The 19,423-nt window shown below is 40.2% G+C and overlaps 1 protein-coding gene across 4 annotated transcripts in view; it reads right to left on the bottom strand.

Annotated features, from left to right (window-relative positions):
* Positions 1–363: 363 nt before the first annotated feature.
* The window catches only part of LOC127349506 (RAS guanyl-releasing protein 2), a 39,358-nt gene continuing 20,298 nt past the window's right edge, over positions 364–19,423 (bottom strand). For 2 of the 4 annotated variants that reach the window (XM_051375312.1, XM_051375311.1), the window contains exons 10-17: positions 16,215–16,289; positions 15,608–15,730; positions 14,506–14,621; positions 14,277–14,418; positions 8,362–8,398; positions 5,298–5,456; positions 3,906–3,968; positions 364–1,924 (exon numbers count right to left, since the gene is read on the bottom strand). In XM_051375312.1, the coding sequence (XP_051231272.1) occupies positions 3,910–3,968; positions 5,298–5,456; positions 8,362–8,398; positions 14,277–14,418; positions 14,506–14,621; positions 15,608–15,730; positions 16,215–16,289 (711 nt within the window). In that variant the 3' untranslated portion in view covers positions 364–1,924; positions 3,906–3,909. Of the gene's footprint in view, positions 1,938–3,905; positions 3,969–5,297; positions 5,457–8,361; positions 8,399–14,276; positions 14,419–14,505; positions 14,622–15,607; positions 15,731–16,214; positions 16,290–19,423 lie in introns of all 4 variants that reach the window. The other 2 variants (XM_051375314.1, XM_051375313.1) reach the window with 2 other exon arrangements.

Below are 19,423 nucleotides of genomic sequence, written 5' to 3' on the forward strand. Positions count from 1 at the left end.
TCAGGCACAGTATGGCTGTGGTTAAGTGAGCCTCATCTCCAAAGTGTCACCATTTCAGGAACAGAGAAAAATTGCTTTGATTTTGGCTTGACAGATGTATTTTACACGTTAAGTTTATTCTAAGATTTGGAAAGTTTTCCAAATCCTAAACATCAACTCTTCAAGTTAAAACATGAAAATTACCTAAATTGCCAGCTTTCACCTGAGATTACTAGTATTAACAATAATTGATGTAAGCTTTGAAGGAAAACAGACTATATTTTTAGATCAAAGCAGCCAATAAAAGCTGAAAATACCCTCTGCTCAAGCAAGCTCATGCCCACTAATTGAATTCCCATTTCAGAAAGACAAGACAAAACCATGTTTTCTTTTTTCCAGTATCATTCTTATTAGTCACAGAAATGCAAAACCAGAACACATATTAGAGTGATGCCTGCTGCATTTAATACTGAGGAATCGTCCGGGACCACAAGGATTAGCATGACATCAGTCTGAAAGATTCATTCATAGAATGACAACAAACATCCTTCGTCAGGCGGGGAGTGACACAGAAGGACCGGCAGCTATTTAGCTATTTATACAGACAAATAAATACCAGCAATGTGAGTCTCATTCAATGATGAACCAGCAGTTAACAATATGGCACTCGAAGTCTGAATTCATCTCTCCACGGGCACAAGGCAACAGAAACATTTCCTCTGTCTGGAATTTCAAAACTTCATGTTTCCTAAATGAATCTTAACTCGGCGTGCAACCTTAAAAAACTAAACGTCTGGCCGGAGAATAGAGCCATGAAGGGAAAAGCATGCAGGGTAAAAACAGCACAATACAACTTGCATCAAAACAGATTCTCAGGGAAATAATATAATATTTATGCTGCTGTCAAATGAAAAGCCTCATTACTCCAGTTTGTGTTTTTTTTGTATATATTTGATTATTTTATTTTTATTGACAGTCTCAGAACTCCAAAGCTCATTTAAAAGCGGATAGAGGAATCAGCAGGAAGTTAACCATTTTCCTGCTCTCTGGTGTCAACATATTTATCGGGAAAGATGAGCTCTTCATCTGACAGCAGCAAATCACTGTTTCTGCTACATTCACAGTACTGCAAAAGGATAGATCATCTATCAGAGCACTGGTACAAGACAGTACTGTATACTGAAAACAACACAACAGCAATAACTATCGGACAGTTACTGATATTCAGGTAAACATGACAAAAATATAACATTGTTAAAAGTCCGTCCTAATTATAACTGTCCACACAGTCATTTCAGCTGTTCCTTTTGTTGGCAAAATGGTTGCTTTTGTCATCAGGCTTCAGATGAGCACCACAAATCGACAATATTTTATCTGACATCAAAATAGGTCCTATTATTGGTCCATTGAAATGTATTTCAAAACAAGATGATTAACAATAAAAAGCAGAGCTTCTCAAAAGAAGACAATAGCTTAGTATGGGTGACAGGTTTACATTCTTGGCAATAACAGCACCTCTTTTATGTTTTTAAAGAAAAACAGCCATTCCAATTTGCAGCACAGTGCGCTCAAATTATACTTCACTGACTTTAACATTCCACCAAGAAAATACAATTTTGTGGATTTTTCTAAATATATATAGTAAATTTTACAGTAACACTCTTGGCCGACACTGAATCAAAATGCAGAATTTTTCGACATAGAAATCATACAAATACAATCCATTCACATTGGTCATCACATTCATGTGAGTTAGCTGGAGTGGAGTTGCTGTTGCAGTATGTGTCCACTGTGTGGCAGCATGTAGGTATCCTGGCTTGTGTTTTCAGTGCAATTTCTCCTCAGTGTTGAGGGCTGTAAAAACTGACATACTGTAGCACATTCTGTGTCTGGCTCCCGACTGCTCGCTGATTTGGCTTCTTGCACACCAACCGTAGGAGGGATTCTAAAATAGAGAGCTGTAGACTGTTACTGGCGTGTTCATCAAAATCACACTTCAGTTCAAGACTCCTGCAAGGATTGTGATACAGTGTCGACTGAAGGGCATAAAACACATCAGCACTGTGATAGAAATGTATAATGGCAGTGTCCCTTGTGAGGCTGGATCACCAGCTGGGCAAAGCAGGCAACAGCCCTGGGACCCCAAACCTCTAGGACCCCTGAAAGCCCCACATTCACTGTATGTCAGTTTGTTTGTGGTAATCTGATTAAAAATACATTGTTAAGGGTATATGAGGCAATTCATTATAGTATTAAGCAAAATAGAATAGGGCCTTAAGGTGGTAATTAATATTTATTAATAATTATAATAATAATTAAAGAGGAGGCCTTTGGAAAAATATATTATTATCAGTTGATGCTCTCCAGTACTTATCCCTAAAAACATTTGTGTTTAATCAAATTGCCACAAAGGAATTGCTCATTTTTTTATAAGGTTGGTCTGCTGATGGTGTCTTGCATTCTGGCAAATCAGTGGTTCCCTGGAGGTCGGGACAGCCCCATTCATCACAGGTGGTGCAGGATGACAGGAAAGGAGAACATTTCTCCCATGCAAAATTAGCTTTTTTATTTATCTTGTTATCTCCAATTATTGCTTGCTTTTTTCTTGTAAAATCCTGATTAGTTTTACCTCCTCAGCCCTATAAAACTTAGCCAATTTAAACAATCTTAGAAGAGAAAATTGCTCTTTGATTGAGCTGCTCACAGCTCATACTCATTTCCAACCTGTGATGAGAAGTTGTAAGTAGGCATTACTGTGTTTTAATGGGTCAAACAGGTTGGTAGATGATATGACAAAAGGATATTTCCTGTGACACTTTACTGATTCCTTATTTGAACAGTCTAATTTTAAATGCTTATTCGATTTCTTGCCAAGGGTTATATGAGAAGATTGTCTCACTCTTAGCACTCTCACGTCTGTCGGTAAATATGCAACCACAGCAGCAGTCTGTTAGCTTAGCTTAGCAGAAAGACTTAAGACAGCTAGCCTTGCTCTGTCAAAGGTAACAAAATCTGCATACCAGCGCCTCTAGGGTATGCCAGGGTTATGTATTTGACTATTTCTTGGCCAGACGCATTAACTTCCTCTTGGTTGGTTAAATTACATGGTGATGATACAAATCCAGGAAGTTACTTTGCCTGGCCAGGAAATAGTCCAACACAAAAACCCCCGTAAAACCCCAACATGTTTTTTCTACACTTTTGTTTTTATACGGAATAAACAAACAAGATTTAGAACCTTAATTAGTGAGCTTTAGAGGTGCTAATTGGTGAATTTAGTTACCTTTGGACTGAGCCAGACAGGCTGATGTTCCTAGTCGTTATGCTAAGCTAAGCTTTCAGGCTCCAGATACATATTTAGCATGCAGACAATAAATCTTTCTCAACAAGATAGCGATTAAGGGTATTTCCCAAAATGTTGATTTATTCCTTTAATGCCCAACATTCAAAAAGCAGATGTTCAACAAACTGTGACTGATCTATTTGCTTATTTGCTTCTATACACAAATACTTTTCATTGTTGTTGTATAACTGGACACCCCTGATGCTGTATGATTCTAGTATTACCATGGTACCCATAAACAGTAGCTTTAATAGAGAAAGTTGCATCACAGGTACAGGTCATGCAGCATTATGATAATGGTTGGTAGCTATAATAAACATTTATAATCCACAGTTACAGTATGTGTAACACACTTTTTTTAAATGTTAACGTCTACAGTACATGATGAGTCTTTAAAGGACACCAGAAGTCATTCTGGTAAAATAGGAAATGATTAACTCAAGTAAAAACTGATTAGGAACACTGAAGATGAGTAGTCACAATAGAAATGCCTATAGAAAATTATAGTTGTGAAGTGAAGAGTGTGAGAATAAGTGACAGGACAAGACTTTACTTCAGCAGCCAAAGTCAACATCTCTCTCACCTGGTTATAGATGAACATCAAACACTCCTTCTTCCACTGTCTCTAGATCCTCTTCAGCAATTACTGGAAACAGAGAAGGTCAGGAAATGAGGAATAGATTAATCAATCAAATGAAAATGCAAAACACTGCCTAGAGCAAATAAAATGTGTGGCCTTTGTCTGTTTACCTTGCCAATTCATTTGCCTTGCAGCACTGTGTAGCCCATTGATCAAGCAGATTCATGGTGATATAAAACATGGCCAGGCAGGGCACCATTTTTGATAATGTCTAATGAAAACATTGCATCTATGAGTCACTGGTCTCGCTGTGGTGGGCCAATCATATTTCCATTGCAAATTACACTCCATTGTTTGAGAATATCTTCCAAATGTCAGTGCCCCATATGCTCAGAGGAAGACAAAAGCACACGTCAAAAAGTGGAGGTGTTGCAGTGTAGACATGAAGTGCTGAAAACGTGTTATAAAAATTCCTCTAAGCTATCATTTTCTGAGAGGATGACTGCATTAGACCGTTTTGGAAAAGAAAATTAGATTTTTCTGCCAGTGATTTTTGGGCACATTTTAGGATTGTGAGGGTGTTTTTCGTGATCATGTTGGTGTACTATATAGTGTCTTAGAAAGCTAATGAAACAATTTCATGCTGCATGTACATCATATGGAAAGGACAGAAGCTTCCCACCTCAAAATAGTCTTTGAGTTTAGGAGTTAGATATAAATCTTAATCCAAATTTACCATCAAATTAAAAATGCCTGCCATGTAAAAAATAATTGCCTTATTGTAAATCATCATTTTTTACCCTATTCACCTGTAGTGTCTTTTCCATACATATCTTTAAAGGCCATTTTCTCATTTTTTTCTCACACTCCAGAAATATCCACTTCAGCACACATACACCAAACCATCCAGTTTTACTCCTATCTAAATTCTGAAGGTTTTCCAGAGGGGTTTGTTCATATATAATTCATAAACTGATTAATATAACATTTTATTCCTAAAAACATGGTGAAAATGGATGTTTTTATGGCTGCTGAAAGTATTTTCTGATTTATGGAGCGATAAAGAGACACCCAAAATCCCTAGGCAAAAAAAACCCCATTGACTTTAATATGTCAACAAAATGAAAAATGTCTGTTCTGTAAATGTATGATAATTAGTGCAGTTTTAATCAGATAATTCTTCATTTGCACATTTAAAGAAGTTTCCTGGGGGTATTTATGAGTTAAAATTGTTCACCTGTGGTGTCGTTTAATGTGGTGCAGAAACGTGTTAAACTCAGATTTAAAGTGACAACGGAGCTGATGAATGTGAACCCAACAACCAATTCTGAAAGCCTTTTAGCCAAGGGAATCATAGGACTGCGTCGTACTTGATACAACCAAAGCACCACTCACCTGTGTTCTGCAGGCTGGGTGGGGTGTTGGCAGGTGGAGGGAAGCTGTAGGATCTGGCCTGGAGGGCAGGCGGAGTCTCGTGGCTGATGCTCTTGGTCCTCTTCCGGCACTCGACGGCCAGGCGGCTTCGGCAGGCCTTGTGGCAGTTGACCCCGCAGGCTGCCGGCCGAGTGTTCATTTGGAGGGAGGAGGACGGCAGCAGGGAGAGGGAGAGGAGGAGAGGACGTGGGGTTCGTCGGAGAGGGAGGGAGAGTTGTCGAGAGAGGAGACGAGATGGGAAAAAGGGAGGGGAAGGCCAGGAACGAGGGGAAGGTGGGGAGTGGGGTGGAGAGAGAGGGAGAGGGTCAGACAAAGGGACGGGTGCAAACAGAAGCATCGGGGTGAATGGAAGAGCTAGTGGTGACAGGAATGAGCTTCTACATGCCATGCAGACACACAAACACTGGCACACGCACACGGTGAGGCCGACTGTGCCCGACAACAACTCTGTCAAGCAGCAGGAGTCTAAGAGGAGGGGAGCGATGGGTCATTAAGCAAGGCATCATGAAAATGTGAGAGTGAAAGAATCTGAACACTCACACACACACGCCACAGTAGTTTGTCAACCAAACTTTCCTTTCTCCTTGACACCACTGCAAATAATTTCCCTGAATATTTAAACTTGAGAAAAGTTGAACAAAGATCTTTTGCACATTAAAACTCCATGTCACTACCACCTCTTGACATTATAATAGGGTAGTTTTCTTCTTCAGTCAGGTTTCAAGTGTATTGCCTTAGTCATTAAATACCTAACAGTCATGATGAACCATCTGAAATGCTGAGGTAGAGCCAATTAAAAACCTTTTAAAAACTGTTAAGTTTCACTGCACTTTTTTCTCTTGGTTTGTTGGTCTGACTTTACTGTGTTATTATTTTGGCAGCCACCTACTCAGTGGCCATATAGCACAGCCAGAAATGCTGGAATAAGCCCCAAATATGAAGTTAAATATTAAGCTACAGCCAGCAGGTTGTTAGCGTACTGCAGCTTAGCATTAAGACTGGATACGGGTGGGGGGATCTAAAAAGTTTTAAAAGAATAAAAGTGGTATTGATCAACTCTCAGCAAAGCTAGCGCACTTCCCAAAAAAATAAGGTCAAAGACAGGTGGAAGTCAAGACCTATTGCTGTGATGTTGTCGTAGCTGTATTGTATTGATATGAAAGTTAGAATACTAACCCATTCAAAGACACTAAGATACCTCTTATATCTAAGTCTAAAAGTCTACTGCTGTAAAACACACACCAAACTCCTCACACACATTCAGGGCTCTCGACACACTCCGCTCCTGCACTGTAGAGGGTGATTCATTTCAATTATGTCCCCGCCGCTCTCTCTACCTCCCTGAGTACGGGCTAACAATGGTAATGGGGATGAATGGCTGTAGGGCTTTCACGTTGACTTCCTGTGGTCTCATTAATGCGGTGGAACAAGCCTGAACTCTCACACACTTCCAGTCTAACTCGGAGATGTACACTCCTCCAGAGAGGAGAGGAGAGGAGAGGAGAGGAGAGGAGAGGGAGGAGATGGGAGCGAGTAGTGTTTGGGGGTGTGAGTGGGAGTATGAGTGTGTGTACAGTACAAAGTGCTCGTGTTCCCACTTTTAACTCCTTTTGTCTCAACAACTGCAATCATGTACGGATGTTTGTCTTTTAATAACTGAATTACCTCCCAAGCACCAGAAAAACTGAAATTAAAGCGATTTTTTAAAAAGACTATCACCAGAAAAACAAGTTAAACTTGATTAAAGTAGAACATGTCTTGGTAATTAAGAAATTAGTTGGTGATCAAATAATAATATTTGTTCTCCTTCTAAACACAAGGTGCAGGGTGCTAGTAAAAGACCACAAGACCTCAAAGGCCCCAAGGAGCATCAATTACTCTAGTTGCTATGCAACTCAAATCTCTGATGATAACTTGCAAGCTCTTTAATAAGCCTTAGTTCGCCAATCTGAGATAAACCTGAATGAATAAGGAAGCAAGAGAGAGTCAATAATTGTAATACTCGTTTTTCAAGAAAGGAACGAGGAGAAGGTGAACACATTACATCCTCTGACATACAAGGACTGTGTCTATATACATGTGTGGCCTGTTTTTCAGGCCATTATTACATTGACTATTACTTAAAATATTCCGAAAAATGAGAAACCAATGCTAGTGCAAACAAATAATTAAACGTGGAGGGGCACACACACACACACACACACACACACACACACACACACACACACACACACACACACAGGCAGCCATGTGCTGTAAACATCAATAGGAACTAATTTGTTGAACACTTCACAAAACAATGAAATCCTGCCTGTAAAATATCTGCCTACTCGAACTTCTCTAATTCATAAGGCTGAGCTGTAATCAATCACTCCTCGAAAGACTCCGGCAGATGGAAACTTGCATGATTTGCATTTTAGATTTGGCATAATTTCCAAAGTGTTCGCTTGACATCTGGACGGAAACATATGTAGCGTTAGTTATTTAGTGCACTGAACGTCTGCAGATTATCACTACTTAATTTTTAGAGTCAGCACGGACCACCAGTGGCACATCCAGAGAGGGAAAGTAGGCAAGTGTGTGGTTTTGAAGCTAATGACCATGAGGACGAGAGGTGTTGGAGGGTCCCTGTGTGTATGTACATTTGTGAAATGAACCAGCTTCTTCAAACACTGGTGTACTGGGAGCTTTGAAAGGGCAAATAATTGTGCATTGTGTGTAGTGTGGTCTCAGCTGATGGACCTTATCCAGCTGTTAGTGAACTGAGCTTTGTGTGTGGACAGCCATTAAAAGAGGGTGATATATTTGCCATGGTTTCTGTGTTGATGACATTTACTCAGTACTTCAACTCTATGGATCTTTATCTACAGAGGGTGTGTGTGTGTAGGTGTGTGTGTGTGTGTGTGTGTGTGTGTGTGTGTGGTGTGTGTGTGTGTGTGTGAAGGCTGGGAATCGATGGTGTCAAAAAGACTAGCTAATTCACACACACATCTGTGCAGCAGTCATAGAGTAAAATCTCTCTTACCTTTACACTTGTAGCCTTGCTTGTAGAAGCCCCATATCTAAAAAAAAAAAGAGAGAAAAAGAAAAGGGCAGCGGGGTTGGGTGTTAATTAGGATGTGCTTTCATTCCTGATGTAGTAATTACACAGAGTTTTGAGCTGACAGAAGGTAGCTGTTAAATGTCCGCTATTGTCGGAATTAGAATGCTCCTCTATACAGTATGACCTAAATGTATGTAACTTTTGTTATCACGAGAAAACAAAAGGTCGTTCCCTCATTTCTTATATCGTTTATCAGAGTGCTATGCCAGCATGCATATATGGTGTAATATTATTATAGAGGTAGCATTGGTCAACATAATGCACAATTCCAGGAAACAGTGTATGAAAAGAATCTGGGCAGCGCAGGGATCTTTGAGCTCATTATTAATCTCAGTCTGATATATTTGGTCAGTATTGCATCACATTACCAGGAAATGAATATTTTAAATGAACTCTCAGACATACAGTCTGGAAACAACTCTCTTTAGCTCACTTATGAATCTTCCCTGACAGTCGTGACAGTGATCTTTAATACTGTAATCCCATTCGATTAAATAATCCAGGCACTCATTTTCAGGTTCTCCACAAATACCCTGTGAACTCAAGTAAACAAAAATAATTTTCTCATGATGAATTATCTTGTGATCTCAACAATATGCCACTACCACACTCATATGTATATATACTTGTACTTTGATTTATTTTTACCTTTCTTGTAGAACCACCAAAAACATGTACAGCAAGTTGTTCCTGCCAAATTCTATTAGAACACTGAATGCATTGCCTCCTCTGCCTCTTTCTTTTTTGCACCCAGCCTCTCTCTGCAATTTTAATGGTTTTTATTACTCCATCTATGCCTTCTAAGGCCACGATGTTCTGTTCTTAATGACTCTCTCCTTACATAATTGTCTTGTTATGGTTTTAATTAAGGTTGTGTGGCAAAAACCCAAAGACAATTTTAAATAAGACAGCAAGTTTTGACACACTAGCTTCAAGCACTATAGTGGTTTTGCATGGTTTAGTTCTGTTAGCTACAAATGTCATATACTTTACATAATTGCCAACTATTAACCATGCCATAAAATGTTAGATTAATTTCCTACTTCTCAGACAGCCATTAGCCTCTGGTCATTTCACTACCGCCTGCTAAGACTTAAAAACCATCATGTTTAACATCATGCTGCCTTTATTTTTGGTCAGTGTTAAGTTAAAGCTACTTTACAATGTAATAAGGTGAACTGGGACACTGGGTCCCTCCAACTCCAGTGTTAGTTGTCCGACTTTTAAATGACTAAACCAACAGTCTTCTCTATGCAGCCTACATGTTGTGCAGGTGCCTTTTTTGTCAGCCGCCTTTGAATGCACCACCAAGGAGAATCTTCAAAATTGAAGTTGTAGTGAGCGGGGAACTAAAATAAATGGAAACCAATATCTGCCAGGTAGGAAATTCATCTAAAAACTTGTGCTTTGGAAAATGGTTGGCAGTAAAGACAAGGTATACGCAATTAGCAGTTAATGGGCTAAAACATGTTAAAACACCCATATACTTCACATCTTGATATCCTCCACTGATGCCGAGGCACCGAGTGAAGGCTGGAGAAAAAAGCAAGTGAAGAAAGGGGCATAATGGAACAGAGAGAGATGTAGGGCGAGGGAGAGAGACAGAGGGAAAGAAAAGAGGGAGAGAGAGGAGGTTGGCGGGACAGAGGGGGGTGGAGGGGGCCAAGATCAAGCGGGACGCAGGGAGCGCACAGACAGTGGGGGGAACAATGACATGAAAGAGCAGAGCTGGAGATCACACACTGCACTGGCACATCTGAAGAGGCACAAAATATCCTGACCTCTTCACACACACACACACACACACACACACACACACACACACACACACACACACACACACACACACACACACACACACAAACCTACATGCATGCATGCAAACACTTGTAGATGCACATAGATGCACACACAAAGACACACAAATACACACACTGAGGGAAACGGTGTGCACAGCCAGAGGCTGTACAACAAAGAGAAGTCAGTTACGAGCAGAACATCTAAACATAACTATCATCACAGCTCTGCCTACACCGGCTGACCTTTACTTCCTCTGTAGAGGCAGTAAACACAATGCACTACAAACAAGAGCTGAAGACACACTGACTTGTTTCTTTGACGGTTTACTGTAAGCTTTGAGAAAACTTTACTATAAATCTAGAAATGATTTGGCACTTAAATAGTAACGTCTGTATTTTATTGTGATGTAAATGTGCTGCTTTTACTGCCAGCTGTTACACTGTAATATTTAAGAAGCACTCCGTGTCATATTTAGGTTTATATTTTTTAATAGTGTCTCCTATATGCTTACACGCTTTTGTTGTGTGTGACTGAGCATGAAACTTGAGCTGACACGTTTGATGTTAATGCATTTAAAATAAAATCTTCCAAGCAGTACTTAACTAGTGATTTATTTTCTCCAGTAAATAATAGCAAGATACAGGAGAAGGAGAGTGACAACACAGCAATCCCATGTCATTCTGTTCCTGCTTTCCTGAATAGTTTGATACAATGGCAATGGCAGGAATATAAACACAAACTGCTTTTATTACACACTGAGGAGAGTTTCCACTTCCCATTTGCATTCCTACATCAAAATTTTTGGCATTCATCTACCACCTTTTTGTAAAGTGATTTAGTATGTGTAACATGTAGGGCTTGGCAGCATTCTCAGAACACTTTGACATACCAGCTATTAACAGTATTATCCTAGTATCCTCAAAATAACATTATCTAGATAGGCTCGAGAGCATATCTCGCTCTCCCTCTCTCTGTCTTTTTTAGCATTTTTAGTTGTTCATAATCTTGAACTTTACAGTGCAGTGGAATGAAACGAAGCTGATGGAATGTGATTTATTTAGGGAAAATAAACAAACATTTGGTTTGCTGATGCTATCGTGCTGCCCTTTGTTGTAATGTAATAAAGTTGTGGGGTGGGAGACTTCTGATGGGGAGGCATTCCAGAAAAACCACTGATGTAATGAATTTATAAGTAATTCATTGTGGGTTCATTTATCTATTTGTCTGTTAAATATAAAGCTATAGCTTAGCTTAGCATAAAGACATCACTAATTAACACATTTCATCTTGTTGAGTCTTGTCATCACCATGAAGTTGCTGGGCAACCAACAGACACTCCAGGAAGTCACTCAAGCCAGAAATATTCCATAACCCCTGGTAACGCCACAAGTTGTCGTTATTACACTTTGGTCTTTATTAAAGATGTAACGTGTTAATTAGTGAACTTTAGAGGTGTTTTTTTTATGTTTGGGCAGAGCCAGGCTAGATTCAGCCCCTGCCAAACTGTGTAATTACAACTTCTGGGTTCGTCACGTGATGCACACTGACCCACGACTTTTGCCATAGAATTACACTGTGACAGAAGAGGCTATAAGATTGTGGATGAAGTTTTTTAAGCCTCACAAACCCCACCAAATGACTCATTTCACTCTCAATCCAAATTTGATCCAGTCTGTCTGATAACATTTGGATCAAACCAGAAGTCAGTCGGCTCAGCCAGCGGAGGTCTCTTGTGCACATGCTCTAGAGCCTGCACAGTTTGCAGATCATTTCTTTGCAGTGGCTTTTTTGGCTTAATGCGCCACTGAGCAACTTTCATAGGAATGAGGGAGACAACGACTCCAACACTGTATGCTTATCTTAATATACATTCATGACCTAGCTGTTTCCTCCTGCTACCAGTCTTTATGCTTAGCTAACTGTCGCTTTGTATTGATCTTCTCATCTAACAAGAAAGCAAATTTCCCAAACACTATTCCTTAACTTTTGCAACATGCAAACACAGAGACAAAAGTCACTGTGGTCTGTGAAATTTTTAAGATTCCTCCCGACTTCACATCCCTCCTCCACACTGCATGCATGGCACAAAGAGATCCAGTGTGGAAACTGAGGACTTAGTGTGAATGTTTCTGATATGCTGCTGTCTTAACAATTAGACAGTGTCATCATCATTCGATTTACAGTTGTTAATTTAATCTTATACAGTGTGTGTCTTCAGCTGGTTATCAAAAGGAAGAAAATTCCATTGTATTTAGCTGATCTTACAGGGACTGGAAACTGATTTGTTTTGGCACACCCCTCTCTACTGCCAAAATCTGCAACGCGGCAGGATAAGGTCACCAAAACATGTCCATGGGAGGTTTGTTTACAAGTGCTGGTTTGCAATATGATCCTGCACCAAATACATAAAAGAAAGCTTTCCGCAGTTTAGACCTATAGGAAATCAATCAGTGGGCGTGATGACCTAAAAGAACAATAACTGTGCTTGATTTTAGCGTTTATTATAGGGCAGATTAGGACAGATTGCCTAGACGGACAGTGTGGAAGGCGACTGCGACTGTAATAACACATTTTCCCCAGTAAGATCATTTTCAAATACTCTATTTTTTAGTTTAGTTGAGTCTTTGTCAGAGTGTACGAACACTCCAGCAGCAGAAGACAAAACAAGAGACTGATTCTTGCTCTTCTTATATTTAGTCTATGAAACTAAAGTGTAAAAAGCCCGAAGAGACTTGTGCACAACCCTCTGCTGTCTCTCATATAAAAGTACTCTGAGGCTCCAGCCGAAAACTTACTGCACTCTCCTGAGATACAAAAAAAACCCTCTGCGATATCTCTTCTTGCTTTGTGCATTTAGTAAAACTCATCTGTGTGCCATTAATTAGGATGTAGGGCCAAAGTTAGCTGCAGGCAAAACAGCATAACATTTTGGAGATCTGTGTGAGACACTGGAGGTGAGTGAACTCTGCGGTGTTTACAAGAGGCCTGGCTTGGCTCGTACAGCGTGTTTAAGAGGAGTACTGAAAAATGGGCTGCGAGGAAAATATTGTTTTTGCACAGGAGCCAAGAGGGAAAACACAAAGCCGGCAGAGGAGGAAGTGGCTAATGTATCTACCTCTGCCACACACACATATTCAAAGGAAGAAGCACGCTGCCAGAGTCCTTATCTTTCCCTGCTCTCTATTCCGAGTTTCCCCTTATGATGGTTTGAAAATGCCAGCGCTTCCCCTGGAGAATGTGTGTGTGTGTGTGTGTGTGTGTGTGTGCGTGAGTGTGTTTTTGAGTGTTAATGAAATGTCATAGATTATATGAATACATACTTCTCTTTTGAGCATTACAGTTTCTCTCTAGCTTCGCTCTATATGCAGTGTACAGAAATGAATGGGATGTCATCTCCATGTCTGCAGTTCAGTATGAGGGCCCTATTCCTGTTCTCATTACAGCTGAGTGCTGACTCACTGTCTGTGTCTAAATAACAGAGGGCTCCTTGGGGGACTTTGGGGGAATGTTAAGGGCCAGAGGAAATACACACACGCAGATGTGACACTGCCACAGAGGAGGGTTATCATCTCGCCCAATTACCTTCCTCCCATATTTCCCAGAGTGCAACTTCAGCAGTGTGTGGTTGTAGCTCAAAGTAATTGGCATTGCCCTGACCTGACAGGAGGAACCTCTGAGAGATGGGCCTATCACGCGCTGCTGGTCACTGGCGAGACAAATAATGAAGTGCAGATAGCCTGTAAGGCTTACATGGCTGTGGAACGTCAGGGTGAGCACAACTGACCTTTGACATTTTTAAACAAACTATGACACGTGCCATTGATTGGGTCAGTGAGAAAATCAATGCATTTAAAACACAATAGCAAAAATCTATATTTATTTAAGACCTGCACACGAGCCAGACTGGTTTATAAATTATACAGTCGATTCTGTATTTAGAATGATCTTTTAAAGTACTGCACAAATAGCATTTCATATGATTTTTAGGATAAATGTGATAAGACACAAGCTTAAACATGTAATAGGTGTTTACTCACAAAGCCAGCGCAGTGCTCGCAGAACGTGGGCTTGACGTAAGTGGCCTCAGTAAAAGTGTGGATGAAACCCATCTTGCAGTTAAGCAGAGAGCTGGCTTTCATGAAGTAGTCAATCATTTCCTCTCTGCTGATCTTCCCGTCTCTGTGAGAGGAAGCAAAGAGAGGTGAGCTGGGTAGGTCTGTAAACTGCGTGGATTTTACAACTGTGAATACATCTCCAAATGCTCACTGGTTCTTGTCCAGTTCTCCAAACTTGCTGAGGTATGGGAAGTTGTTCCTGATTGCTTCAAATTCGTCCCTGGAGATGTGGCCATCACCGTCTGTGTCGAAGTTCTTGAAGACCGACTGTGAACGTGAGAGTTTTTAGTTTCAGTGTGAATTCTGCTGCAGAGTACTGAGTGTTGACTTTGATTTAATTTCACTGCTTGGAATGCTTGGAGAGATCATCTGTAAGCACAATGTTTGTATCCACAAATAAAAATTTGATCCATGAATTTGAATATTTCATTTTGCCCTACTATCAATTACAGGACATGTTTTTGCCTTGTAACTGGCCAAGGTTGGGTATTTGTGATTTGTCTGTGCTTGAACCTTACATAAATAGAAAATAAGAAGTAATAATCACAATTAGACAATTAGGACCCTTACCATCCCCCAATGTTAATCACACAATATGAATAAATTAAGCATGTTTTTGAGCAATCCATGAGCAACCTATTCATTTCCAATTTGTTGCAGTCAGTTACTTAACAGATATCATCATTGCATGACCTGACTGAGAGCAAGAGGAACTGAAACACAACCAGGAAACAACAAATGCCTTTTCCCATCTAAATATAAGTGGGCACGAAAGTATAAGTGGGAACCTGAGTAGCTGAATGGTTAGGACTCATTTCATATTACTTCATGTTTCAGTCCCAGCCGGTGACCTTTGTTGCATGTCATACCCAGCTCTCTGTGCTCATTACATTTCTGCTTCTATTAACTATTTTGTTAAAAAAAAATCATAATAACCTTAAGAACAAGAAGGAGGGAAAAGAAAAGTAAGTAATTCTAATAGGCAGCCATGAGGTATAGAAATACTCCCATTGACTTTAAAAGGATTCTCAACCTGGGAACCATATCATTTTTCATTTACAGGGGTGAAAACAAACATAAACGACTCAAAAAAATTGATTTACTAGGTTTATAAATGACCTTCCCAGCCTTGGTAATTATAGGCAAAGATTGCTAGCCATTTGGCCAAGAGCCAAGAGCACTTGAGTTGCAGTTATTGTGTCAAGATGGTGGTGCACTGAGAGAGAGGAATGTATAGCTGCTGAGAAATTCACCTCCACCATCTTCTCTATGTGTTTCTTGATGACCGTCGGGTCGGCGCTGGGCTTCACCGACACAGCCCAGTCATCGATCATGGTGGGCTTGGGGTCAGTCGCGGGGGCGGGGCTGGAGTTCTGCTGCAACCGATGAGAAACCAAAGACCATGAGATCAATATCAACCCAGGGAAGCAGAAGCTGTCATCTTACAAAGAAAGAAAAAAGGTAGCTGCAGCACAGAGCAGCAGTCGAGGTTAGGAAAAGGAAAACAAAGATTTCCAATATGCATTTGTGACACTTTTTCACACAGCACACAATATGAGCCTTGAGAGCATCTATTATAAGATACAGAAAATATGGCTTCTGGAAGGCTGAAAGCTACATTTAAATATCGTTGAACTTCAAACAGTGTTGAGGATTCATTGGTTCCTACAGAATTCAGTACTTTAAGGATGTCTAAAATACCACGCACATCATCATGTTACAGTAAAACTCTCTGAAATCCAGACAGCGTAGGGCTATTAGCTTCATGGAGCAGTGAAAATCAGGACAGAGTGGGGTACACCAAATATGGGTGGACGGAGAGGACCCAGGGCCCAGAGTGTACATCAGTGTGCTGCTCACCGCTGGCTTGCGAGGTTCTCTCTGTAGAGACATCTGGTAGATCTCCTCCTCTGTGTGGTACTGGTCCAGAGACACCTGCACAGAACAGCGGACAGGGGTTTGTCTTTAAATTACCCAGTCTCCTCATTTTACATGTTTGTTAATGTTTTTTGTGGGTTTAGCCTCCGTTACACTCCCAGATGGATCACCAGTGTTCAACCAGTGGATTTTCTAATTGTCATATATTACACATTTTACGAATCGTTATCAGTGAATTCACTTAAATTCAATTGCAACTAATGGATATGAAACAATGTTGCAACAAGCTGTCAATTATATGAGATTATATAGTGATTATCAGTCCTGATACAGTGTTACATTCAGAAGAGAAGCTTTTGTTATTTCCTTTTAACTTTCCCTGTGAAAATAGACTTGTTATAACCTAAGTAACTTGTGAAAAGCTGTATTTAGTCATTGACACTATCAAATAGTCTCAGTGATTTTTGGGTGATGTAACTCCTAATTAACAAGAAGACTAAACACCAGACTGAAAAGCACTCTCTGGTTGAACGTTTTCTTATCACTGCAAGGTGTAGTGGGTGTGTGCACCAGTAACCATACCCAACAGTACACTTCTAACAGCTACAGCAAGCTGAGAAGTTAAACCAGCTAAGGTGAGCAAAAACTATATTTTTAGGGGTTTAAAGTTACTCTTAAACCCTTAAACAAGACAGAGGTGGCAGTTTTCCCCTCCATATATAGAACCACCATCACCTGACCAAATTTCCACACTTAAAAACCTTGAATAATGAAGTGGTTGAAAGCTTCAAAAAACCTGCAAGTGGGCCTTTGAGTTTAGATTATTTTGTTATGTAGACCGTTCTCAAACATAAAGAATCATTGTTCCTGCTTAAATCCAATACAATAGTAGTTTGTATAGTATCCTTGAAGAGAGTTTCAGTCTGAAACTGTTGTTAAGAGTTTCAACAAGATTTAGACATTCCCAGCATTCATCTCCACCACAATATTCCGGCACAGATTTCAAGCAAAAGAAGCATTTTAGGGGCATAGTCCAACTGCAAATACCAGTGAAATAGACACAAGTGACCACATAAGGCTGTTGTGTACCTTCATTCAAACAGCTGGCAACTATTTGTTTGTTTCTCTGCAGTTTGCTCAGTATGCTACAGTTTGCTGAGTATTGGATGATTTTCATTTTTATATGCTGCGAGCACCACAAATTAAATCCCATTCATCTAGATTTTACTGGAGTGGCAGCAGAACCTTCAGACAGATATCACTGATACCGCTAGATGTTAGTGAGAAAGCATGTTTATTCTTATTTACATGACTTGACACCCACAGACCCCCAGATGCATGCTTTTTTTCATATCTCACAGGTGCTTTATTCTATCACTCCAATGTTACATGACTTTGTCAATCAATTAGTTCCTCATGACTTCATGTTATTGCTTTCTGTTTCTATTTTAATTAATGCTTCAATGTACTGGGGTCCCCCAGGGCCCCAGTCAAAAGCACACAATACTGCCTATGCAGTTTTGATAGAACTATTTATTTAAATCATGTTTGCCATGGGTCCTAATTTAAAGTATCACACACTATCAGGGGAGGTAGGGGCACTCTGTCAGTCATTCTGAAGGAGATAGACACAGATGCAGCATACACAGTTTTCCTCATGTGTTCTGTCTATTTTAGTTTTTACCACAATATGAAATACTTTTAAATCCTCCTCCTCTTGTGTCTTGTTTATATTCACCTCCTTTGCTTCCAGTTTAGATTGTCTGCCCCACACTGTTTTTTTTCACCTGTCTCTCTTTATCCTTCCCCTAACCTGTGTATTTAGTCTTTGTGTTCCCTTGATTCTGTGTCAGTTCATCAGATATACTTGCTTGCTTTTGCCTGTACCAGTACCTGTCTAGCTACCTCCCTGCCTACCTGTACCTGCCTGTAAGCTTAATATTTGCAATGCACTATGCTGTTGGATACTGGTATACATTTCAATGTTGTACATCCCTTATATTTAACCCTTATGGAAAAACATACTAACACACATAAAAAACAATATTCAGGTCAGAATATGCATACCGGTATATATTTGATTTGCATAATAGGTATTTCTAGTATCTACATTTATTTTCTGACGGCACTGCTGACTCCAGTGGAGGTGACTATTTCCGTTTTCAAACCTCCTTTGTTTTCTAGGTATTTAACACAAAGGTCACACACAGACCAGTTCATTACAGAAATAGTTAAGCAGAGCCCTATTTTACTTTAACACAGCCGCTATGGCAACAGTTTTTTTGCTCCAGATAATACACCGCAGCTAATTGCCGCATGTAATCACCCACTGCATTCGTTGTTGGTTTCTCAGTTATTCTCTTACCGGAGCTGTGTTTCCTGGGTTTTATTGAGTTGAAGTGGTAAGTGCAGAAGGGGAAAAAAAGCTTTTCTTCTTGTTTGGCCTGAATTAGTGGAGCTCACAGTATTTCAGCGGAAAGGTTAACTGCAAATTGTTGAGATGATATAATAGAATCTCTTTCAATGTGAAAGGCTGATGAATATGACTCAAAAAGGAGGATACTGCTATTTTAAACGTGTGTGGTTTGCCTGTTTTAGCTGGCAGAAATGCCTGTGTAGAGAGCTTTATTATTTTGAAGGATTTATTGATTTTCTTTCCATCTTCTCACTGTGAGCCAAACAGGTTTCAAGCTAGATCAACTGCAATAAGCACTGGCGTACGATAATTGTGTATTGACTCTGTCCAGAAAACTTCCCTGGTGCTTTTCAGCTCCAAAACCTGTCAAGTAGTTTTCTGTCATTTTCTGCAAAAAAAAAGGGGAGCCAGCTGCAATCTCACACAAACACCTGCCGCCACATTGAGTGATTGATCTCTTGAGATTGTTTAAATTCACAAAGCTCCCCTTCTCAAATCCGGGAAACTCTTATCTGCATCTGCCAAAAATACTGACACACACACACACACGCACGCACGCACACACACACACACACACACACACACACACACACACACACACACACACACACACACACACACACACACACACACACACACACACACACTCAGGGGTTTAGTGTGTTGTGCTAAAAACACCACTGCAGCTTTCATGCTGAAGCGCAGGCAGCAACTAAGCTTGGATCAGTCTCACTCAGTATTGCCACTTTAAGAGCTCTCACTGAATATAAAATGG

Source organism: Dicentrarchus labrax, unplaced genomic scaffold (assembly GCF_905237075.1).
Source record: "Dicentrarchus labrax unplaced genomic scaffold, dlabrax2021, whole genome shotgun sequence".
In the NCBI taxonomy this organism is placed as follows: domain Eukaryota; kingdom Metazoa; phylum Chordata; class Actinopteri; family Moronidae; genus Dicentrarchus; species Dicentrarchus labrax.